The following is a 27,186-nucleotide window of genomic DNA, read 5'->3' as shown; positions in this document are numbered from 1 at the left end:
ATTATGAAAAATAATAAAACTATTTTTTTTAAATAGTTTCACCCCCCCCATCAATTATAAAAACGTTATATTTCATTATTTTTCATAAAAAAAATTAAAATTTCAAATAATAAAAAGCAGTTTGGTTTTCTTAGAGAAAATACAAAGGCATCTCGACTCACAACCATGAAATCAAAAAATAAAAGATATATAATTTGATGAAGAACTTGGAAGTAACTGTTTGCATCAATATTTCTTTGATATGATGTTAATCATCAAACAGTAAAAGGAACAAATTTATCAAATATTTCTGAAAGTGGGTCAAATGATGTAACTCAAAAAAAAAAAAAATATTTTATCAAAATTTTAAAAAAGACGATGATAAAGCTGACACTGTGATACTATGGACATCCCTCTTGAAGGATTTGAAAAAAATAAAAAATAAAAGGAATTGGTTAATTAGCAAAACAGAAGTTTAGTAGAAAGACAATGGGGGGAGGGGTCACCAAGATAAGTACAAAGGCTATCTGAAATAGGATAGTTAATCAAGGTATGGCAGTGATTGGGACAAAGGACCGGACAATAGAGATCAACATATTTAGATTTAGTTTAAAGACAGTTTTAGAAGTGGGAGTGAGTTTTGCAACAACTGACAACAGTTTATTGTTTATAGACAGTTTTCAGTTAATAACAGTTGCCGGCAGGTTGTGGCTGAGCAAAGCGAGATGAGCTGACGTCAATGATCGACAAAGAGGCTTCGACAGACAATTGAGATATGTACATTAGCATTTGGAGAGTTGATGTTATCACACAGAGTACAGCAGCTACCTGCAGAATTTGTTGGAGTTTTGGTTTTCTTGAGTTTGTTTATCTATACACCTATAAAATTGATTTTTTTTTGTTTTTTTGCTCTGACATTGATATTAAAAAGCCTACTTTTTATAATTTAAAAATTATTAAAACAAACTTAATATACTCAGTCAAGGATGTGTGAACAACTACATGAAAGTTAACTAATTTGTATCTTCCTTTGAAAAACGAGCATTAATTTATTTTTTTAATAGTTTCTTATTAGATGCTTGGTTTCATTTCACTATTACGCTTAATTCTATTTATGCATAGTTTTTACATTCTGCATAATTGTGCAGAATTTAAGATGAAAATGTTCTAGCATGCAGAAATATTTTATTTATTTATATATATATATATATATATATATATATATATATACATATAAATGACCTTGCCAGTGTGTGTGTGTGTGTGAAAAGTCTTCTCTGAATATTTGGTCTACGGAGTTGAAATTTGATATAGAGAGTATTTGGACCTGTAGGGTACTTTTGTTTTTTTAGCCAGTAAATAGCTGCTAAGGGGTTAAAATTGGGGGGGGGGGGGGGAGATGGGGCTTGGCGTAAGTTGACTATACCTGGGTTTTTTTCCTGTGCATGCGTTAATTAAAAGTTAAACAACTTTTTTTGCAGTTTTTATATACGCATGGATTTAGATCATACGCTAACGGATAAGGAGAGCTATATGCTTTGGTTTTGATTCTAGCTGATGGAACACATAATTTATTATAATTTCTTTATCTTGACTTAATTTTGTCTAATATATTTTATTTTAGTCAGCCGTTAAATGCAAAATTATCTAGAATACAAGAAGAAAAATAATTGTTTTAGGATTACTACTTAACTTTTTCCGTATAAATATAAACGAAATCATCCCTCTCACCGCGACCCTTACCCTCCCAGTCTGCCATAAGGACAGAAACTTGAAAGCAAGTCAATGAACGAAAAGCCTTCAAACGTGCTAGAGGTGCCTTTTGGATAAGAAATGTTTAATGAATATGTCAACACGTGATAATCTCCGCAGCAGTATTTTTTAAATTATTTTGGTGCTAAATGTCCTTGTTAAAATCCTTTGGAGATGTCTCTTGGATAAGAAAAAAGTTTAATACCTTAAACGGAAATTACAGTAATGAATTTTATTTTCATTTCATTCGTAAACACGGGAGAGGAATTTATCTTCAAATATCTTTAATTTCGAATTAGAGCCACGGACTTATACTAAGTAAATATTAATAAGTCCTTTAAACACCTTTTTTTCTTAAATGGAGAGTAGACAACACATTGTGGATGCGTTATCGGCAGCTCTCGTTACTCTCGCTTCTCCTTATTTGTCCCTCAGTCCTCATTTCGACTGAGTGATTTTTCTGACAAAGGGTGAAGAAAAAGCTGCTTTCCAGGATGGCAGTACTTCGATGTACTGAGATGTCGGAAATCTTGTTTCTATGTCTATCCTTGTGGCCACGTCACTAGTAAGGGTGCTGGAGGTAAACGTTTCATCTGGGCTGACGTTATCCGCCTGATAGTCAGAGACCTGAACCTTGCATTAACCACTAAGGAGGCTGTCCTATCAGCAGGTGCAAAGTACTGGGGCTGCTGTATTGCCATCCGGTGAATGGATTCTGGACCATGAAGTAGTTTCTGGTGGGGCCTCTCGATGCCATACTAGTGGGTAATTGTTACAGCTTTACCTTATCATGTGCTACAAAAAAAAAAAAAAAAAAAAATCCTATCTTTTTCTGTCCTGTTTCCCCTCTCTGTCCTGCTCTAACCAAGCCTGTTGACCTGTTCCACAAATCCCAAATCCTCAACATGAAATATCTCCAGAAAAAAATCACGAATAAACGTAGAATCCCATCCTCCAACGTAGACCCCTACTACTATGTCTCCTTCTCCAACTTCAGTGGTCTACGTTCCAACCTTCCAGAGGTTGAAACCCAATTACAGGAAACGAAACTGGACATATTCTTCCCAAGCGAAACTGGCATAGGGGCCGACCACTTCCCTAGACGAGTTCATAATTAAAGGATACTCTAACTTAACATCTAAATCTGAACCCCCCCCCCCAAGATCGCCATGGACATGGAATATGTGCTTACATTAAAGATGGCTTTCCATATGGTAGAGATATCTCCAGTGAAGACCCTAATTTACCTTCTATGTGCTTCCGGGTTGCACTTACTTATACCACAGCATTTATATTTGCCCTCTATCCCCCCCACAACAGTAGAGTTACTCTCTTTAAGAACATATCTGAAATAATTGGCCACATCCTGTCTGCTCATCCTTCGGCTAACATCCACATTTGGGGTGACTTCAATGTCCACAATGCGGAATGGCTGACCCACTCGAAGAAGACAGATTATGAGGGGAGGATCTGTTATGATTTTGCCATTGCCTATGACCTCACTCAGATTGTTCACGAACCCACCCGTGTGCCCGATACTTCCAGTCAATACGCTAGGCTTCAAGACCTTTTTCTCACAACTTCTCCTGAGCTATGTTCATGTTCCGTTCTGTCCCCTCTGGGATCTTCCGACCACTCGGTTGTATCGGTTAAGATAAAAACGAAATACAATAAGTCTTCAGACATACCTCTCCACTGTAGTGTATATCAATACTCTATGGCTGACTGGGATAGCTTCTGTACATTTATATCTGATCTACCCCTACATTTCATATTTAAAAAGGATGTGTCCTCCATAGTATCAGGCCTGACCCGATGATTAACTGTAGGCATAGACCGATTCATACCATCCAAAAAATTCCAGCAAAAACCTAACAGCCAGCCATGGTTCTCCCCAGAATGTGCTGCTGCTATCGTGCACAGGAATCACTTTTTCCATAGCTACCAACGTAACAGATGCACTGTGACTAGAGCTGATTTTAGGACTGCCAGCAACCACTGTATAAGAGTAATAAAAAACGCAAGAGAGTTATATGCTCAGTCCGTTAAATCCAAAGTAGCTGAGCAGCGGCTTCGTTCCCACCAGTTTTGGCAAATAGCAAACAGGATCCTAAACAGGAGCATGCATTCTATCCCAATCATCATCAATGAACCTGAGGTCATCTCGTCAGCATCAGACAAGGCCAAACTATTTGCCAAGAACTTTGCAGCTAATTCTACCCTATGCAGCGGAGGCCATCAACTCCCCATATTTCCTCCTGTAACAGACAACATGCTATGCAACATACAAATATCTGTGCATGAGGTTGTTAAACTACTCCAAGAACCTTGATTCTAGTAAAGCAACTGGCCCTGACGGCATTCCAATTATAGTGCTAAAAAAGCTTCAACCAGAACTTTCCCCATACTTACAAAACTGTTTAAGCATTGCCTTAAAGAGAAGTGCTTCCCAACAATAAGTATCCTGTGTGTCATAAGTTGCTGGAATCCATATTAAATAGAGAAGTAGTCAACCACCTCAACAGAAATAACCTTCTTAGTGATACGTAATATGGTTTCTGTTCTGCCAGATCTACAGCAGATGTGCTAACGGTTATATCTCATAGGATATCTCTTGACAAAGGCTTCCTCTCTAGGACAATTGCTCTTGAAATATCAAAAGCCTTTGATGAAGTATGGCATAAGGATCTACTTCACAAGATTTTCAGCTATGGTATAACTGGAAATGGTTTCTCGATCATTAAATCATTTCTCTCTGATAGGCTCATAAGAGTAGTGGTTGATGGGCAGAAATCAGAGGCCCTCAGTATTAATGCTGGAGTCCCTCAGGGGTCCATCCTGGGCCCAACTCTCTTCCTGATCTACATCAATGATCTCTCAAAACACATACTTAAATCATTCGTTGACATCTATGCTGATGACACGACCATCTATGGCAACACATCAAATGCCGTAAATGACAAAGTTCTCTCTGATTCTCTCTCCTATGATCTTAAGCGCATGGTACAGTGGGGGAAGAGGTAGCTGGTTACTTTTAATGCATCTAAAACCAAGCTCCTATCTTTACATCATCAACGCTCTAATCCCCATCTGGCATCAATTGAAATGGATGGCTCTCGACTAGGAAAAGCTTCATGTTTTGATAAGCTTCTGGGCTTGACCTTTACTCCTGACCTGAAAAGTCTACTGCCAAAATCGTTGGAAAAATGGTAGGATCCTTCTACCGCCAAGGATGGAGTACTGTTGCCACATCTGAAAAGGAGCTGCTAAAAACACTATCCTGCCTTGACAGAGTACAAAATAGGCTTTGTGGCTTAGTGGGGAATGCCCTTTTCTCTTCCCTGCAACCTCTCTCCCACAGGAGAGACATTGCGAGCATGTCTTTGTTTTATCATTACTTCCATGGCAAGTGCTCGTCTGAGCTCAAATCTCTGGTCCCCCCTCGTCGATCTTTCACGAAAAACACATGTCTAGCTGAAACCACTGTAAAAAATTTTCCCCACTCTTTATCTGTGCTAAAACCACAACGTAGATTCCATGAACAAAGCTTCTTTCTTAGAAGTGCACGCCTGTGGAACTCTGTTCCGTCTGCCTGTTTCCCACCTGACTACAACCTGGATGTCTTCAAGTCCAACATAAACAAATTCCTGATGAACCGCACCCTTAAGTAAGACACTTTATCAAATATCAAATCTCAACACTAACATACTGTACACGCAATAACCCTTATCCCCGAGTGGCTTTCGGACCTTGATAAGTGATGACTACCTTGTAAAAAAAAAAAAAAAACGTATTTTCTTTTTTTTTTTTGGAAATCACTACAATATATTAGGTACAATATAATAATGTATAGAGAATTGGCTTTATAATAATAAATCCGAAATCTGCATGAATTAAAATATCATATTTAAGCATATTTTACAATTGGGCAACACCAGGTGGCCTGCTAGTTTTTTATACTTGTGAACCCGTTTGCCTTTTCACCAGTCGCCAAGACGACACGTCCAGAATAGAAGATAAAAAGAAAAAAAAACAATGACGCATACAGTGTTGGAGTAGCACCTGTCGAGAGAGAGAGAGCGCGCAAGGTTTCACAACACAATTGTTTTATGAGCAGAGGAAAGTCATCAGAAATCGAATATAAGGTCTTGGTGACATAAACATACGTACAACACAGATTCATGGAGAGGATACAAAGAATTGAAGATAACTCCTTTCCATTGTTTGTTCACATAAACTTTAGATTTCTTCTAGTTGCGAGGATGCTATTCCTGCATCAGTTGAATTTTTTATAAATCAAAAGAATTATAACATCACTGATAGCTCAATGGAGCAAGCATCAAACCTTGTACGTGAAATTGCATATGACAATATGGTATGAACATATCTAAAAATTCGATTTCAAATTAATGCATATGTAGTTTTCTGCAGCAATAAATTGCAATTTTCTTCATCATCCCCATCTGTCATCTTCGTGTTGACTCATGTAGATAGTCTGTCATGTCTCAACGTGGTATGTATGCATGACTCATCTTCAAACCAACTCCCCCATTTTTCAAACAACTTGCTTCTATGCAGTCTAGGATCGTCTAATTTGCATACGATCAACAAGAATTCACATTACTTTCATGTGACCTGTTAAAGATAAAGAGTCACAAATTTGATGTTTCTTAATGATGGAAGATGCCAATATTTTTCCGAGTCTGATACAATTACTGAATCTGTTCTAAATCTTGGATTCTGAAACAATTACCAATTCTGTTACTAAAATTCCAAAAAGTAGATTTTATTTTTTTTTTTTTAATTTATTTTTTTTTAGAGGGGGGGGGGTCCTTATTGATCTTTTAAATATAGATATAATTTTCTTTTTAATTTGACAAAGTTCTTAATAGTTTCCCTTTGTGTATTGTATCCAACTCATTGTGAGATTTTCAGCTATATCTTTCACTTGTGCAGACCAATATTTTGCATATAAGTCTGACCAAACAATTTTTTTTAAAAAAGCTATTCCGATAAAGAGAGTGAGTCAAATGTAGATCAGAGACAAGGGATAATAATAACCAATAAAATACTGTATATGGAAAAAATATTATTTTCTTAAATTTCTTCCTGGTATTATGGGTGGCAGGCATAGTAGATGCAACTGAGAGTAAAGTTCTCATTTCTTTTTACTGACACAGATCAATATTTTGTTTACAAGTCTGACCAAACAAAATTTTTTATCTACCCTTTAAAGAAAGTTATTCCAGGCAACAGAATAGAGGAAAATATAACTTTACTTTATATATATATATATATATGATTGGATGCATTTAAAATATGTATTCGTTGAATCTGCATGCTTAGAGATAAAAATAGTAATGGACAAAGCCTTGCATATAGATACATGGACAGAACTTAAAAAAAAGAAAAGAAAAAAAGGGGGGGTGTAATGGTGGGTAAACGATAGTTTTGGAATGATTAATCGAATTGGGAATTGAGTAGGGGGGGGGTAGAAGCTTTTTGGATACTGGAACCAGAAAAAATTTGTGTTAATTTTCCAATGCAAAAACAATTCTTTCAATTGTCTTTCTTTTTTCGTCTTTGTTTAAAACTTAATTTTTCATTACTAATGATAAAATAATAATTATGTATTTTTAATTATCAGTAAAATTAAACTCTATAGTTCCCTTCTACCCACAAGTGTATTTTTATGCTTCAAAAAAAAAAAAAAAAAAAAAAAAAAAATACACGCATCTAATAAAACTAGCATTACACGGGTATTTATGGTAATCTAACCCCCACCCCACCCCCAAAAAATTATACTTAAATATTGAAATATTTTAAAAGAATTGGAATCGGTAATTGTATCAGAATCGGGAAAATACTGGAATCGTCTCATCACTAGTAAACCGTTAACAACATGGACTAAAAACTTGGGTGCACCAAGTTCATTCCACAGAAACACTTTCATTAAACCCACATTTGCCTTATGTCTAACCTGCTGGAAAACAGGAAAAAAAAAATAAATAAATAAGACTATGCAAGTCATACAAAGATATGAAATACTCACTTGTAATTGTAACTGAAATCTCTCAATATCTGCTAATTTTAAATCCCGAGACTGTCGCATTCTTTCAATGCTTGTGGTGAAATCCGCAACGCCATTTCGTACTTGGGTAATTTTTTGTGCTAATTCAATCTTTTTTCCTTCCTATAAGTAAAGAAAATAAAAATAAATTTAAAAATAATAAATAAAATGAAATAAATCAATCTACAAGATTAGCAAAATTCAAAATTAGCAAAATACAAAATTCAATATTTGTGCAGAATAAGGGCCGTACAAACGTTAGAATTTTTCAGGCAATCTATGTAAAATGGCGAGATAAGGTGCAGAATGAAAGGTTCGTAATTTTTTTAATTTTTTTCGTGCAAATGTTGGCCAATATTTTTATAATGTAAAATATATTATTTCTGTTATTAAAAATCTTTGTAATAAATTAAATGAAAAATTAATTGACAAAAATAAAAACAATATTCTTTTTGGTTTTTGCAAAGAAACTACAATGAAATAATTATTTGAAAGTTTTTTTTTACAAAACTTTAAGAAAATAAAAATTCAAATCAAGAAAAAAAACTCTTTGTAAGATAAGTTTCATGAATACATATTTTTTAAATAAACTGATAAACAATATTTGTTTCATACATGTACTAGCAGATGTAACCGGTGTTGCCTAGTATTAAATGTAATGTTAAAATACTTTAAAAAAAATGAAGTAAAAAAAAAATGAAGCGGTACAAAGACAAAGGTGGTAAAAAAAAAATGAGGCGGGGGGAATAAAAACGAGGGGGAAAAAATGAGGCGGGGGGGGGGGATGAGACAGGGGGGGATGAAGCAGGGGGGAAAAAATGAGGCAGGAGGGGAAAAAAATGAGGCAGGGGGGGAAAAAATGAGGCAGGAGGGAAAAAAATAAGGCAGGAGGGAAAAAAATAAGGCAGGAGGGGGAAAAAATGAGGCAGGAGGGGGAAAAAATGAGGCAGGAGGGGGAAAAAATGAGGCAGGAGGGGGAAAAAATGAGGCAGGAGGGGGAAAAAATGAGGCAGGAGGGGGAAAAAATGAGGCAGGAGGGGAAAAAAATGAGGCAGGAGGGGAAAAAAATGAGGCAGGAGGGGAAAAAAATGAGGCAGGAGGGGAAAAAAATGAGGCAGGAGGGGAAAAAAATGAGGCAGGAGGGGAAAAAAATGAGGCAGGAGGGGAAAAAAATGAGGCAGGAGGGGAAAAAAATGAGGCAGGAGGGGAAAAAAATGAGGCAGGAGGGGAAAAAAATGAGGCAGGAGGGGAAAAAAATGAGGCAGGAGGGGAAAAAAATGAGGCAGGAGGGGAAAAAATGAGGCAGGAGGGGAAAAAATGAGGCAGAGGGGAAAAAATGAGGCAGGAGGGAAATGTGGTGGTGGTAAAAAATAAGGTTAAAAAATAAGGTTAAAAAGAATGAGGTAAAAAGAATTAGGTAAAAAGAATGAGGTAAAAAGAATGAGGTAAAAAGAATTAGGTAATAAAAATGAGGTAATAAAAATGAAGCAATAAAAATGAAGCAATAAAAATGAAGGGGGAAAATGCGGTGGTAAGAAAATGAGGTAAAAAATGGGTTAAAAATGAGTTTTTAAAAAAATAAATGAGTTTTTTAAAAAAATAAATGTTTTTTAAAAAAAATGTTTTTTTAAAAAAATAAATGTTTTTTAAAAAAAATGTTTTTTAAAAAAAATGTTTTTTTAAAAAAATAAATGTTTTTTAAAAAAAATTTAAAAAAAAAAATGTTTTTTAAAAAAATAAATGTTTTTAAAAATAATTTTTCTAAAAATGAGTTTTGAAAAATAAATGAGCTAAAAATAAATGAGCTTTAAAAAATGAGTTTTAAAAAATGAGTTTTAAAAAATGAGTTTTAAAAAATGAGTTTTAAAAAATGAGTTTTAAAAAATGAGTTTTAAAAAATGAGTTTTAAAAAATGAGTTTTAAAAAATGAGTTTTAAAAAATGAGTTTTAAAAAATGAGTTTTAAAAAATGAGTTTTAAAAAATAAATGAGTTTTAAAAAATAAATGAGTTTTAAAAAATAAGTTAGCTTTGAAAAAAAAGAGTGAGTTGAAAAAAGAATGAGTTGAAAAAAGAATGAGTTGAAAAAAGAATGAGTTGAAAAAAGAATGAGTTGAAAAAAGAATGAGTTGAAAAAAGAATGAGTTGAAAAAAGAATGAGTTGAAAAAAGAATGAGTTGAAAAAAGAAATGAGTTGAAAAAAAAATGAGTTGAAAAAAAATGAGTTGAAAAAAAAAGGAGTTGAAAAAAAAAAGGAGTTGAAAAAAAAAAGGAGTTGAAAAAAAAAGGAGTTGAAAAAAAAAGGAGTTGAAAAAAAAAAGGAGTTGAAAAAAAAGGAGTTGAAAAAAAAAGGAGTTGAAAAAAAAAGGAGTTGAAAAAAAAGGAGTTGAAAAAAAAGGAGTTGAAAAAAAAGGAGTTGAAAAAAAAAGGAGTTGAAAAAAAAGGAGTTGAAAAAAAAGGAGTTGAAAAAAAAAGGAGTTGAAAAAAAAAGGAGTTGGAAAAAAAAGGAGTTGGAAAAAAAAGGAGTTGAAAAAAAAAGGAGTTGAAAAAAAAAGGAGTTGAAAAAAAAAAGGAGTTGAAAAAAAAAAGGAGTTGAAAAAAAAAAGGAGTTGAAAAAAAAAGGAGTTGAAAAAAAAAGGAGTTGAAAAAAAAGGAGTTGAAAAAAAAAGGAGTTGAAAAAAAAAGGAGTTGAAAAAAAGGAGTTGAAAAAAAATGAGGTAAAAAAAATGAGGTAAAAAAAATGAGGTAAAAAAATGAGAATGAGGTAAAAAAAATGAGAATGAGGTAAAAAAATGAGAATGAGGTAAAAAAAAAAATGAAGTAAAAAAAAATGAAGTAAAAAAAAAAAACGAAAGAAACTGAAACATGTGCATGTAAGTATTATATTTTTTTAAAACAATTCAATTCCTGTAAGTAAAAAAAATATACTCAAACTGAGGTAGAAATAAAACCTAAAGACAGTCAAGTCAACTACAGTAACGATTAGGCCAGCTTGCCATGAGCTTTAAAAAGTGTTTTCAAACTTATCTTTAACATAAGAAATCTGTCATTTGCACGTTTCCTGCATGTGTATTCGTGAAACAGTTGACAAACAGATAAAAATCTGATAACCCCTCCCTTCCACGTACCAAGTTTTGAATTTTGACCCCTTACCAGCCCTTTCTTTTTTTGGATGAAACCAGATTAAAACGTTTTCCCCATGTCTGAAAACCGTATATATAAAATTTCAAGTCTGTAGATCAACAATTCATTGAACATACAGGTTGAGAGTTGTCCTCACACACACACACACACACACACACACACCCCAAATAATAGGAAATTAACATTTTCTTAAATGACATTAGCTGCTGCGATTTCATTGGCTCAACATTTCAACATCCTCCGGCTTTTACATGAACTGCCCGGAAAATTCTGATATCACGGTTCTTATTCTGCACAAGTACCCAAAATTCAAACAGTATAGAATAGAAAATAAAAAAGAACTTACCAAAGCCTCAAGTTCACACTTCAAGTTGGTACTCTGTGATTTCAGCGTCTCTAACTGTTCATATTCACGATTTTTCTCAGACAGAAGGTGTTCTTTACGTTGCCGCTCCCATTCCATTTGTCGCTGACGTTCCAATTCTCGTCGAGCAGCCTACGTAGCAGAAATAAAAATAATTTGGCTTAACAAGTAGCAAGAAATTGTGATGATATAAGGGAATGCAATTATAAGTGATCCACCTTACAAATTACAGCGTACTCAACAATCGTGCTGGTGTCAGGTAATCTAATCACCAAAACCAATTACAGAACTAACTTACCAAAGTAAACAAACGTAATAATTTATTACTCATTTAACAGAAATGATCCTAACATCTTATTTCTTATGATATGTCACAATTTTATGAGTAACCAAACTTTGGTCACTGCGTCAACTATTTCAATTGTTTTCCATCTTTTGACGTCCCTCTTATTAACATTATCCACAAATGGCTTTTGACCTTGATAAGTGAGGACTTATAAATAAAAGAAGAGAAAACTGGTCACATCTTTGAAAACATCATCCCGCCAGTTTAATTTGAAAATTTAGAAAACCGAATGTTATACAAATTTTTTTTAAGTGATTAAAATCATTTTTCTTTCTTTATTCTGAGACTTAAAACAACATATAAAAGATTTTCTCTTCATTTTGTTGGTTTTGCTCCAATTCCCTATTTATAATTTGCACTAACAATGCAACCCAAATCAGTGCAGACTTATGACAACTGTCAACAACACTAGACATGTACCTTTCTCTCTCCAATGAGGAGGCTAGCCTCTCACGCTAATACCAATGAAATGGAAAGAAAAAGATTTTTTTAATTTGATAATAAAAAAAAAATCTATGCTTATGCATCTACGTTACCGTGCAATTTTAAAAAAAAATAGTATTTTAAAGTAAAGTTGAACTTTCACAATATTTTTGTTTATTAAATTGTTAGATGAAAGTACAGAGTTACAAAACACCTCTCCAAATGTTAAGAATGGCTTTCTAAATAATAAAATTATTTCAGCACGGTAACATAGATGCATAAATACCAAAAAAATTTTAAAAGCAATGAAATGAGTTTACTAATGTAATAAATAGGACAATATTCTTTTCATTGTTTTCACTCTCCAGTATATATCCGACACAGTTAGACATAGTTAACCAACCGAGAACCACACCACTATATAAAAGCATATAAGATATTAACGGATATACACTCGAGTCAAAACAATAAAAAGAATATGCTGTTGTCCTAGCCCTAGTAATAATTAATATAAATTACAAGAATACCTGCCCCGGGACAGGTAAAAGTAATTCTCCAAACAGAAGAATTCTGTATCACTTACGTCCTTTAAGATTAAAATCAATATATAATGCTACTAAATCTTATGTCGAGAATCCTTATTCCAATTTTGATTGAAATCCGTTACATGATTTTAATTAAAAATAATGTCATGTTCATTTTTTTGTTCAACAATTTACAGAAGATTAAAATAGATTTTTTTTATGATAAAACAAAATCATTCCGATTTAATTATAAATTATTTTTTTTAAATAAAATCATTAAAAGTTATTTTATATTATTTTTTTTTTATTTCAATAAATATTCAATTTCAACAAATATTAAATTTCAATAAATAAACTTGATTTGTCCCCTGTAACTCTAATCCTTATAGTAAATAATAAATAATGTGTAAGTCACATAGAGGTGAGAAAAACACATAATGAATGATATTTGTAAAGGAATTCTGTTGAAAATCTGATATTTGCTGCAAGTTTGTGAGAAGATGAACACCACTAGGATGAAGATGCTTTCAAACATGACCTCCTTCCACAACAGCTGAAATAGAAACCCCAAAACATTTTGGGCAACAAGCCAAGGAAAGAGAGCCACTGAGCAGAAGTACAAAGAGAGGGCGAGGCATTGAAAGTAGTCTGCTCATTATAACAGATGCAAGCATTCCAATATTGCAACAAGAGGAGTTGTTTAAAAAAAAAAAAAAAATATGACCATCTGCATGACAAAAAAAAAAAAAAAATGACCATCTGCATGAAAAAAAAAACAAAAAAAACTGATTTTCATTTTATATCTATATTCATTGGAACAGAACTCTTGCTTTTTCTGAAAGAGAAAAATTATTGCAGTTTTTTGATAGCAGTATTATAATTTTTGATAGTAGTATTATTATTTTAATATCTTTCAAATTTATCATCTCTATATCAATAAAATTGTGACATTGTCATCAAAATTGTATTTATATCTTTTTTGCTTATACGTGACTAACAGTGTTTTTTTGTTTTTTTTTAAGATTTACTATAAGCAAATTTTTTTTTATTAAAATCAAGAATCCAATATTGGAAAATACACAACAACCTTAAAAAAAAAAAAAATTTTATTTTAAAAAGTATAATTTAATGTAAGGATGGAAGAATTACGATACAAGGGAAGATAGGAAAGGGATGAATAGAGGAGGTAATAGAAGAGACAGGTGTGGGGAGAAACAGAGGTGGGAGGGGGGGGGTAAAATAGGAGACAGAGACATGTGGGGAGAATAGGAGACGGATAAGGATAAGAGAGAATAAGAGTACAGCGAGGGGAGGCAGATATGTACGGGGAGAGGAAACAGAAGAACCCTTAAGAATGCTAGGCACTGTCGGGTAGCTAGTTTATTATCTATATCAACACATGAAATCTGATTTTTTGATGTAACATTAATATTTTTGAAACTATTTTGTTCATATTATATATTTCACAAAATCAGAATACATTGTGATGTCATACTAGGACCCCTCCCTCCTACTTATTTTTTTTTATTTTTCATTGACATCAGTTCTCTTATCATTTGCCTTTTATTTAAATTATTTGAACTTGCTACCATCATCTAACACATTCACATACAAGTGTGAAATTTGTACATGACAAGCAAACAAGCAAGGTGACATCAATACATTTAATAGTATACTAGACCCTTTGGGTATAGAAAGTTTAGCTAGTGTGTGGTGTGTGTGTGTGTGTACGTAAAATGGGAAGTAAATGAAATTGATAAATATAAGATCCTTTTAGATATGTTTAACAAAATTAAGACAATGAACAGAAATTGTGTACAATCATTTCAGAGATGATTTTTTTTTTTTTTTTTTACAAAGGAGTCACCATTTATAAAGGTCTGGAGGTCACTCGAGGATAAGGGTTACTGAGTGTACCATAGTCAATGGGGCAATATTGTAGTAACTGTTAGTAGTGGAAATTTGGTAAATTGGATTACTTAAGGGACGGCTCATCAAGAACTTGTTTACATTGGACTTGAAGACTATCATATTGTAGTCAGCTGGAAAGCAGGGAAACGGAACAGAGTTCCACAGGCGTTCAGTTCTAAGAAAGAAGCTTTATTCAAGGAATCTACGTTTAGGTTTAGACACAAATAAAGAGTGTGGGAAATTATTGATAGCGGTTTCAACTAGACGAGTATTTTTCATGAAAGTCAGGCCAGGGAGGGGACCATAGATTGGAGCTCAGACAAGCACTTGCCATGAAAATAACGACAAAGCAGAGACAGGCTCACAGTGTCTCTTCTGTGGGAAAGAGGTTGCAGGGAAGAGAAAAGAGCATCCCCCACTAGGCTATGAAGTCTATTTAAATAAAGTCTCCTCATCAGCACAAAGTGGGGGCTTTACGGGAGGGTCGACACCAAATTAACGATAAATTGGTAGCATCAAGACCATTTGGGTTCCACCTGGAATCAAAGGGTAACTCATTTTAATCAATTCTAACGATGTATCTGAATTAATGATGAAGACAAAAAAAGGAATGCTGGAACATCTTGACTACTCTTAAAAAAACTTTGAATAATCAAATGATATATATATATATATTAGTAGTCATCGACATACAGTCCTGTTTCGTTGCATCACAACTCATCAGTGCCGCTAGACTAGCATCTCTCCCAAGCCAAGGATTGAACCTAGAACCGTCGTGTTGACAGTCGGCAGTTCTCCCACTCGACCATAGAAGCGACGCCCGTAAATAACTCGTCGCAATGTCTATTTAAATAGACATCCGCCACCACTTTTACAGTGCTCAAACCGCCTGTTTTGTAAACAAACAAACAACGAGCTTCGCATTTTTCAGCCAATTAAGTAGCGGGTGAGATTATTTACGACAGTGCTCTACCCAAAAGGAAGGCTTAAAATATATTTGTAGTCATCGACATACTCTGTGTATAATATATATGTATGTATGTATGTATGTATGTATGTGTGTATATATATATATATATATATACACACACAGAGTAGAATTCCGGGTTACGGCATTAAAAATTAGTAACAAAATACAGTACCATATATAATACACATGTATATAATCAAATAACATAAATAACACCACATGGCGGGGAAAATACTGTAATCGGAGGGGGGGGGATAACCATTGCATTCCGCATTGTAACCTGAAAAAAATGTATCCCAGGGGCTACCATATCCCGGGGTTCTACTGTACATGTACAGTTACTGTCAACGCAGATGACCCACTTTGGGTCACAGGTTGTTTATGTTTTCACTTTTTGGAGTTACTTAAAACTAAACGTAATTAGAGAAAAAAATCATTTTTACCTCTCGTTGTTCCATCATTTTTCTCCTTTGTTCTTCTCGTTCTCTTTCCAATTCCCGTTGTTTTTCCAACTGACGTTCTAATTCCATCTGCCGCTTGCGTTCAATTTCAAGCCTGGATATCAAAAAACAACAAAAGAAATTTTTTTTTCACAAATTTTTAAATGAAGAATTGTATTTTTAAGATGAGAATTGATTATTCATATTATTTGGATTCTTCAGACTACTCTTCTCACCTTCGAGATTTATTTTCACAGCATTTTAGTAAATACAACCTCTGACCTTCTTCAGATGTATTTTGTTAAACTCGGTAATCTTTCTGTCAAACTTGGAAACCTGCACTGAATTTTGAACAGAATCTTTTTATTTAATCCATAAAGTAGAATGCTCTAGTTCTGTCAACCATGACCGGGTAGATGTCTTAAGTTATTTGTAATTGTATTCTTGAGTGTCACCCACACTGAGGATTGAACCTTCAACCACCAGAAGAGTGCAACATAAAACTTAATTTTACCAAGTACTTCATCCACTGTGCAACAAGTACTTGCAGAGGTTGAAGGTTCCATCTTGAGTGCAGGTGACACCCAAGAAAACAATTACAAATTATTTAGAACTTGTACCCAGTCATGGTTGACAGAACAAGAGCATACTACCCCCAACAAAGTCAATAAAGAGTTCTGTTTGAAATTCCATGCAGGGTTCTCAAGGTTGACAGAAAGATTTCCAGAGTTTAACAAGACGGACGGAGGTTACATCTTCCAAAACATGTATTTTTTTATAAAAGCGTTCTTGTGTATTTATTACATAACATTTAAAAATCAAGAATATCGGAATATAATGAACACATATCTAAAGAAATGGCAAAAACACTAAAGGATGACCTCCAATCTGTAGTGGAATGGGGACATAAATGGATGGTCACATTCAATGCTGCCAAGACTAAACTGGTTTCCTTCAATAATTACAAGAAACCTTCTCTGCCACCAATAGCAATGGCCAGTGACTCCCTGTCTGAGAGTACATCTTTCAAACTGCTTGGCCTAACGTTCACAGGAAACATGAGTTGGAACAATTATATTGAAAACATTGGCAGGGCCACAGCGAAAAATGTAGGCTCTCTCTACCGTTCTTGAAAACTACTGACACCTAAAAGTATCCTCTACCTCTATAAGGCCACCATTCGCCCATGTATGGAGTATTGTTGTCATATTTGGGCTGGTGCATCTGCTGCTAGTCTCTCGCTCCTAGACAAGGTTCAAAAGAGAGTCGCCAATCTGATAGGCTCTGAACTGACATCTAAGCTTCAGCCTCTGTCCCATCGATGAAACGTTGCATCCCTCTGCCTGTTCTACAAGTATTTTAATGGTGAATGCTCTGATGAACTACAGACAAGAGGGGATTAATGACAGTTAATAATGCCAAGAGCTCAACAGAAAACACGTCAAGACATAGACAACAACATATAAACCCCTTGATCTAAAGGGGACGTGTCTAGCGTTTATGTCATTTATTTATCTGGGCTGATTAGAGTGCCAGGATATAACACCCATTCCAGAGACGTCCCTATGGCTTGTACAAATATTATATTTCTGCTGTGTTTAAAAGAATGATGATACTGATATATCTTTATACTCAATGACGATTATGAATAGTTGGATGTTAGGAGGGAAGATGCACATACGGGATTCGATGAGTTGATTCTTCTTGACCAAAATCATTAACCAAGTTATTATATAAGCATTTGTAACTGCTTAAAATGTCCATTTTGAGATGGTATTGTCATTGTTAGCAAACACCAAAACCGTTTTATTCAGCCATTCTCATTTCACTGAATTGACCTGACTTTGATTACACCTGTGTAATCTTATGCAAAAACTAACCTTTCAAGCATAATACTTCATTTTTCTTTCTGAGAATTTTAAGTTTGTTGCTTCTTCACACAGGTGCCTGCCAGGGTTATAATTTTTATTCAAATGACCTTTTGGTACATTTGATAATTATTACTGTTACTGGAAGAACAGTGCAAACTTTTGTTAAAATAATCTCTTGGTAGATGGGGCCTAGGTATTAAAAAAATGGCAAATTCATAATTTTTATTCATCATCATTATTTTGATAAATTTGATAATTATTGTTCTTACAGGTGCAAGCTTTTGATAAAACGATATCTCAGTACATGCGGCCTAGGTATTTACAAGATGTCAGGTTCATAATTTTATTTTGAATGAGATTTGGGTACATTTAATAATTATTTTATAGTTCTTACATGTGCACACTTTTGTCAAAAACGATTTCTCAGCACACACGGCTCAAATATCCAACAAAAACCAATTTACTCACCCCAGCAAGTGATCGTAACACATGTGTATTAAATTTCTACTCACTTTTTTTTCCATAATTTTTGGTATACTCTTAAATTTTTTCATAAAGTGATGAGCAAGTGCATTAATCAGGTTTTTTTTTGCTATTTTAAACCGACATATTTCACTTGAGTGTCGATATAAATAGGCAACATATTTTATAATAACTGTCGCCTTTATACAGTCTTAAAAATAATGCTTGCTCACACCTCTACTGAACTTCGATAATTACACATTGAAATGTTCAGAATTATTTATAAGATAACATTAACGAGTAATAGTTATTACTAATTAAATAAAAAAAAATAATCAGATAAAATAGTAACTTAAATTTAATATTTTAATCACTGGCAGCCATGATGTCTTCAATCAATTTGTTTGAAATAGGTGGGGTATTACAATGGTCCTATACTATAACTAGACCAAATCAATGGGACAGCTAGTATATATATATATATATATATATATATATATATATATATATATAGAGAGAGAGAGAGAGAGAGAGAATGGATGACAAAAGTCTATATTCCAAAGTTCATGATGTTGACCATCTTATAATTTATTCCTTTAATTCAGTTGACATTTACAATACTTGACAGTATCTGTTTCATAGCACAAAATCAATCACTTAATTATTAAATCAATTAGTGAATCTATTTTTTGTCATACATTCACTATATTGCTCTGTAATTACATTGAGCTTCTTAAATAAGGATTAGTATATATTAAAAGCAAATAATGTATATTTCCACAGAAATATATATAAGACTTCGTTTTTTATTCTTGTCCAAAATTTCCCCTATAGTAAAAAAAATAAAGATAAAGAAAAAACGAGTATGAAGTATATACTAGAGATGAAACAAAAATATTGCATTCCAAAAATTACATAAATTGATGAAGTAATTCTATTTTTAAATAAGAAAAATCAAATTTTATGAGTATCTGAAAAGTGACCGTCTCTCGCCCTTCATTTTGGGAAAACCAAATCTCAAAAGACAAGGGAGATAATTCAATGATAATTCATATTTACTAGATTAATATTGTAATGTCTAATCATTAATCAAATCACTTAAAAATGATTTTCTTTATAAAATAAAGCTACTTGATCTATTTACTGGATTTTTGGAATGTGATATTTTCGTTTTATCACTGACACGTACATTATATAAATTTTTCTTTATTTTTGTTTTTTAATATAGGGAGAATTCTGGACAAGAACCATATTTTGGTAGAACACAAAGGAAAAAAAACAAAAAACAAATCGAACCTTTGCTGCTCTCTCTTTTCATGTTCTTTTCTTTCTTTCTCGATACGTAATTCTTCCTCGCGTTTTAACTGTTCTTTCAATATTGCACGACGCCGTTCCAATTCTGCTTGTCCTTTTTCAAAATTTTCTTTTCTTCTATCTTCAAATGTTACTGCAAAAAAAGAAGCAAACTTTAACGTCACAAACATAACATTTTAAATGCTCTAAGTTCGGGGATACGTTTTTACTTTCCAAATTCTTTATTAAACATTGTAAAACTTGGTTTGTACTTAATTTTTAATTCTATCTTAATTTCTAAAGATCAAAGTGTAGTATCTGTTCTTCAGATGCTGCACTTACATTTCTCGTTCTCTCTCAGTCGAGAAAATTTTTATTTTTGTTCCTTTTCTCCACGTAAAAAAAAAAAAAAAGGCTCTGGTGTCTAAGTCTGTCCCGTGGGGAGGTATTGTAAATAGGAACTTTATTTTTATTCACTTGATCCATTTATTTATTCTATTTTTTGCTTTGGCAAACTTGTAAAAATACAACAGGACATTATATTAGCCATCCTTATCTTGTTTCAGGGTTTGAAATTAAAATCCTCTACCATAATTATCTTGAAAATTAAACAATAAAAAAAATAAAAATAATATTCTTCCCTTTCAGTGATTGGATTCCAGTGTGTGCATAGAGAATTAATATAAGTAACACTGGCAACTAATTAGCCGAACACTTGTACTGATATAATGGAATACATATAGAAAAAACTGGTGGAAATAAGCCATACACTATCCAATATCCAGTATGCAATTCCTACATACATAAAAAATGGAGCTGCTAAACCTAACAGTGATATAGGACAAATGAGAGAAAATATCAACCCTAGCTAAACTCAGTGTCCCTAATATACTAGCTTAAACATAGCCGAGCAAGAGAAAACAGCCGAATAGCAAGGTCTTATGTACAACATGAGAAGAAACTGGAATCTTAGGAAGATTTCCATCATTACAATCATAGAAAAACTGGACTCAAAAGAATTTTTAAAAACTGGCAAATATATCCAATGAGCCAAGCGAAAGAGAAATATAAACAATTGCAGTTAAAACAACAGTTAAAATCTTTAAAAGATCTGAGTTGGACTGCCTGAAATAGCGGGTGAATGTCTAGTATCGAGTAGGATGCCCCATCCACAGCAAAAACAAAATAAAATTTAAAAAAATCAATTGGAATGAGTAACCTGTTAAGAATGTATGCTTGAAAATAAAATGCACTGAAATAATGTTTCAACAATAATTTTTATAGATATATGAGGTGCCTTCAATAAGTTTCCAGACTTTTTTGTACAGGCATTTCAAATTATAAACTCTTGGAAATTCAGTATGTTATTGCTATACATCTTATGATATGACTGAACACTTTTTATGATATCAGGTTCAAATGAACAGCTACAGCAGCAACTGGAATACACCCTACTAAAAGCCTGATTACCACAGCTGGTGAATTTCAAAAATGCAATCTGGACGTGAGGACACTTTGCAATAAAATTCTGTTTTAAATTTGGAAAAAAATGCCACAGAAACGTACGGAATGCTTCAGACTGCTTTTGGATCATCTTGCATGAATCGAGCATCAGTTCTTAAATGGCATAAGAGATTCAAGGAAAGCAGGGAGTCTGTAAGGGATGAAGTGAGGCATTAGTGAGGCAGGAGTAAGGAAGTCAGAACACCAGAGCTGATTGGCCAAATATAGAATTTCATGAAAAAGGACCATCATGTGTCTATAGAGACAATAAGTGCACAGTTTGATGTCAGTGTGAGAACTGTACACACAATTATTCACGAGGAACTGAAGATGCTGAAGATTTGCACAAAGTTTATCCCAACTTCATCCTTGACACAAACTGTTTGGCAAAGATGGGCATCAGCAGTTCCTTACCCTCCCTATAAGTCCAGACCTTGTTCCTTATGACTTTTCGTTATTCCCTAAGCTTAAGGAAAACCTTGGAGGCTGTCATTATGAGACAATTGAAGAGATGAAAGAGGCTGTGACGAGGGTCATTGATACACTCACATAAGAGTACTTCCATAGGCCCTTCCAGAAGTTGTTGGAACAGTGCATTGCAGCTGGAGGAGATTACTTCGAAGGAAACTAGAGTTTCATATGCATACTATCAATAGAAGTGTCCATATGAAAAAAATTTGGAAACTTGTTGAAGGTACTTCGTATATAACACTCTAAAATATAAAGTTAGCTTACTGAATTTTTTAAGTCAGACCCAAAATAGTTATCTGTCTAATATATAAATACTTGATTCTGACTAACCTATATTTTTTTCTTTCCACTATGTTATGATGAACACATTTTATTTCGCTTCATTTTTTTTTTTTTTTTTTTTTTTTTTTTCTGAAAAACATCAATTATTGGCAAAAACATAATGCTTGGTTCTTTTTTTTTTTTTTCAAAAAAAAAAAAAAAAAAAAAAAAAAAAATTTAATCTCTAACGCCAGATATCTAAGAAAATATTGTTTTATAATAATCTCTTTGTAATTTATAGCATTTGGATTCTTCAAAATCCTCATCCAGAATGTTATTCTCACCTTTCGATCAATGTAATCGCCAATCTTCTTCAGGTGTATTTCATCAAATTCAGAAATCTTTCCGTTGAGCTGAGCAATCTGTACAGATTTTCAAATGGAACCCTTTATTTAATCCACAGAGGTAGTTTTTGTTCTGTCAGACATGACTAGGTAGAAATCTTGTAATTTGCAATCATATTCTAAGTATCGCCCTCTTGAAGATTGAACCTTTAACCTCCAGAATGGTGTCACAACAATTCACAACCGTAATATCTTGATAATTCTAACATTCTTGAAGTGCAAAATTAATTATTTTGAGATTATTATTAAAATTATGATATGTAACTCCATGTAGACCAATAGTCATGATAAAAGACAAAAAAAAAAATGAAAAAGGGGGAAAAATGTAAGATTGCAACTTTACCTAATTCGTCAAATTTCCCATCTCCATTTGCTGAAGGTGGGGGTGACTGAGCCATTCCCATGGGACCAAGTAAATCACTAAATACATCTTTCTGGGGACCTGTAAAAATGAAAGAAAATAGTACAGGTATATTTAACTGAACAGGAGTCAAATCCAATCCATGAAATCTTTTTATCATTTTTTTTTTTTTGCATTATTCGACATATACTATTTATTATCATCTTGGTTGCTATATTCTCATTTCAATTGATGTATCCTTTGATTTTCTTCAAGTATATCTTAAATACAACATAAAAACCAATATATTATTAGTATTACAAATATATTCTTGGTAAAACAGCTATACTAAATACAACATGAAAACCAATATATTATTAGTATAACAAATATATTCTTGGTAAAAAAGCTATACTAAATACAACATGAAAACCAATATATTATTAGTATAACAAATATATTCTTGGTAAAAAAGCTATACTAAATACAACATGAAAACCAATATATTATTAGTATAACAAATATATTCTTGGTAAAAAAGCTATACTGAATACAACATGAAAACCAATATATTATTAGTATAACAAATATATTCTTGGTAAAAAAGCTATACTAAAGTTTTCATGTTTAATTCAGGTTAAATGTATGGATGTACATTCTAGGATAGTTTTATAATCAATCAGTGTCCACTCCAATTTCCGACAAATTGGAGTCTTTGATTTTATTACAATCTCACTATGAATTCATTTTCTTAAACCAATAAACTTTTCTATCTTTCTATGAAACCGTTTCAGCATTCTATACTTCTAAGAGAGTCCAACTAACAATAGACGGCTATAGCAGAATAAACACAGTTGCACTGTTATCACACAATTCCCTTAACTATCATTTTTTTCTTTATTTTACACACAAATATATTTACTATTTATAGTATTAAGAAGCATTTAGTTTTTTTCTCTAGTTTGTTTTCAATCATGTTTTAATTTATTAAAATTATTGATTCACTTTATTTTAAATTTAAATGTTTTAGTTGTTTTTAATTAGTTATCTCAAAGTAAAGTTTATTTTATGTCTACAGTTTGTGGTGATTTCAGTTTTATAATGAAGCAATTTTCTTTTTACATCTTTAAAGTTTGAAATTATAAGTTTTTGCTTAAACAAACTACATAGGTCATATAAATATCTGCATGTCCTAGTCCACATTGGGATTTTCAATTTAACATGTTTACAAAGCAAAAAAAAAGATTTTTGGAAATATTTTTTCACACTCAGAATTGCTAAAGTATGGAAGAAACTGTGGCAGGAGTTGTTAGTTGCTGAGATACTACATCCTTTAAAATACTCATGCTGTCCAAAATTTGTCAAAACTACACCTGATGTCCCCTCCCCCTTTCATATACATGCACACGACAATAACAGCAAAATCAACATGGCTATAACAACCCACCATTACAATTTTAAATGTGTGCTTAATTTCTAAGCTTGGTGTCGATTAGTGAGAGCATTTAACTTTCTTTCTGGTTTGCTCAATCAGAGGCAATCTCGCAGGCGAGCTGAGGACATGACATAAGATTATAAAAGGGATCACCCATTGTTTACTTCCTCTTTCTTACCCATTCTGTCAACAACTCATCATGTTGCTCATCCAAACTCTCAAATTTTTCTTTTAGAATGCAACCAAAACCTTCTTGGGTCTTTTTGGCCCCCGTGTTCAACTATGACAAGAAGACTGTAGAATTCAACAAGACTGCCGACATGTGGACTAAATAATGTAATACACACGTTTACATAGACACAACTTGACTTCCGCATTTGTGTATGTAAACATATTCTCATATGGAGAGATGAATATTGACGAACATATAATTTTGGTTTGTTCTTTTTTTTTCATCTCTATCATGTTAGGCTATTATTGCCATAACCTTCATATTCTTGTATATGAACACTTCCTTACCTTGCAAACAAGACATTCATCTTTCCTTCACACGTGACCTTTTCTCTGTTCCCTACGAACGGGACATTTCTTTTACACTAGATTTTCTAATCTTTTGTTCCTGTCCACATGCCACAGCACTAATTTATAGAAAAGAATGAGAGAAACATTGCAAAGAAGAAGAAATTAATCAAATTACATTCATCCATTATATATAAATTATTTCCTCTTCCCTACTAACAGGATATTTATTAAAAACGATGTTGACTCGTCTTCATCCATACTCATAGACACATTCATCTATTATAACACCCTTATCTCACATTCTCACTTTTTTTTTTTACATGTTAATGAAGACGACCAACAAAGTTGTTTTAAATGTTAGAATAAGACGTTTGTCTTCTATTCTACACACATAATAAACCTGACTCGTACGACTTTAATTTCCCTAACAATCATACCTCATCCTATGTACTATATGCGCACTCTACACAATTTTATTAGGTGCTTGTCCAGAATTCCCTATATATTAAAAAACAAAATTAAAAGAAAAATTTGCATGATGTACATACTTGTAACGGAAAGAAAAGTCACGTAAATTGATCAATTAGCTTGATTTTCAGAAAAGAAATTCATTTTTAAGCGAATTAGTTTTATCAGTGTCCCCCCCCTCATGTTAGGAATGGCCTTCTAAAATCTCTTGTATTATTTGGAGTTCTCTCCCTTATTCCTTCAGCCTGTTTTCAAAATGGTGTAGAGATATCATCGTTGTTCATTTAGCCAGAAAATTGGATTTTCTTATAAAAATTAAACTACTTAACCAATTTACATGCTTTTTGATGTGCAATATTTTCTTTCCGTCACGGGTACATATATCATAAAAAGCTTTGAAGTTTTTTAATATAGGGGAAATTCTCAACAAGCACCTATTATTTCTATCATTATCATGATAAATGTTGTGATTAGATGCTTGAACATAGTATTTATTTAAATCAATGATTACAATGAAGCAGAAAGACAAAGAATAAAAAGATGATACATACCAGGAGTGCCAGGCTGAGATCCACTCGGTCCTGAAAGACTGCTTGACCGACTGCCTCTGCCAATATTGCCAGGGTGTAAACTTGGTGGGAGTTTGCCTGGCAATGGTTGTCCGGTGCGGGCTACTTCAATAAGATGCAAAGCAATACAAAATTCATCACAGGAAAGCTTTCCATCACTATCAACATCTGACAAATTCCTGTAACAAACAAACGTTTTCTTCAAGATAAAAAATAATCGCATAGAACCCTTGCAGATGTATTTATGGAGACACATTAGTCTGTAGTTTCTCGCATAGTGAACACACAGACACAATGCACAACACTTTCAGTTCGAGACATATTTGGTTATCGCCCTTATTTCCAGCAGTTGCATATTTCAGCAGATAGGTGGCAATATCAATTTCCTCTTCTACATTTTTCTTTTTCCCGTGGCACAGACAGGGACGGACGCCACTCAGTTTGGTTACACATGCAAACTGACTCTGTAATAAAATGATCTCTGTGTATCAAACAGCCTTACAGAGGTAAGCTAAACTAAACTTTGCAAAAATCATGAACAAACGAACTCCACAATCACTAACTTACCTCTGTAATCGCATTAAACAAAAAAATGTTATTCTCAGTCCACACATGATCACAGAGATCAACAACACGCACGCACACACACGGTCTTATACATTTTCCACCAAAACGTATTGTCTGCATAAAGAAATGTATAATTGTTTTTTTTACTCGTTTTAAATGAAGTCCACGGTTGTAAATAAATTACCTCTGTATCTATTTTTCATTAATTTATGTTGTTCGACACGTGCAACGCATACTGCACATATTTAATGACACACAATTGGTTACAATGCAGTGGAACTAATATGAAATGGATATAAACTTTTACAGTCCAATCAAATCACATCTTAACTGGTGCATCTACCACTAGTCTCGCACTCTTAGATAGGGTCAAAAAAAAAAAAAAAAAAAGTCAAGTCTAGTAGGTTCCGTACTAACAGCCAAGCTCCAACCTCTATTCCTTCACCGGAATGTTGCATCCCTTGCCCATTTTAATGGAATGGGATCTGATGTACTGAAAGCACTTGTGCCCCCCTCCTCGATGTACATACTCCTAACTAACCTGACAAACAGCAAAATCCTACCCCTCCTCTGTTGAGGTCACCAGATGCCGAAAGCTTTCTACTTTAATAGTTTCTTCCTTCAGACTAATAGACTTTGGAATTTTCTCCCTGCTTCTTGTTTCCCTGACTGTACTAAGCTGCTGAGGTTTAAATGTACTGTGAACAGATATACTGCTGCTCAACTCCCCACAGCCCCATTAGACACTATCTCAAATAGTAGCCCCTTACGTCCAAGTAGCAATATGTCTTGTTTGGAGTGAATAGAATAAAAATCGGCGAAGTGTCAAACTAAGTGAAACATAATGCATTTCTAAGAAATGTCTATACAAATATTTCACAAGTTTAAAAACATTGATGCGAAATATGAACAATTAGTACCTTGTGAAAACTATGCATTTATGACAAAGAAATGTAAAAAATAACTTTGCTTCATTTTGCTCAAATTTTGGATAAAATTGATTGCTTGTCTTCATTGTAGTTTTTCAACTCCTCACAGTCCCCTGTTGGCAGCCATATTGTAGTTCCATGCACCAAAAATATTTTTACGACACAAAAAT

At 33.3% G+C, this 27,186-nt stretch overlaps 1 protein-coding gene across 7 annotated transcripts in view; it reads right to left on the bottom strand.

Moving 5' to 3' along the window:
- LOC145247464 (intersectin-1-like) overlaps positions 1–27,186 on the bottom strand; it is a 334,749-nt gene that overhangs the window by 211,905 nt on the left and 95,658 nt on the right. For all 7 annotated transcript variants that reach the window (XM_080109259.1, XM_080109257.1, XM_080109253.1 and 4 more), the window contains 6 exons: positions 25,503–25,699; positions 22,530–22,628; positions 19,551–19,701; positions 15,925–16,036; positions 11,290–11,439; positions 7,784–7,924 (listed from right to left, as the gene is read on the bottom strand). In XM_080109259.1, coding sequence (XP_079965385.1) covers positions 7,784–7,924; positions 11,290–11,439; positions 15,925–16,036; positions 19,551–19,701; positions 22,530–22,628; positions 25,503–25,699 — 850 coding nt within the window. The remainder of the gene's footprint in view (positions 1–7,783; positions 7,925–11,289; positions 11,440–15,924; positions 16,037–19,550; positions 19,702–22,529; positions 22,629–25,502; positions 25,700–27,186) is intronic.

The sequence above is a fragment of the Euprymna scolopes genome, chromosome 25 (genome assembly GCF_053919585.1).
Source record: "Euprymna scolopes isolate OS-2025 chromosome 25, ASM5391958v1, whole genome shotgun sequence".
Lineage (NCBI taxonomy): Eukaryota > Metazoa > Mollusca > Cephalopoda > Sepiida > Sepiolidae > Euprymna > Euprymna scolopes.
This window is presented reverse-complemented; position numbering and strand designations above follow the sequence as displayed.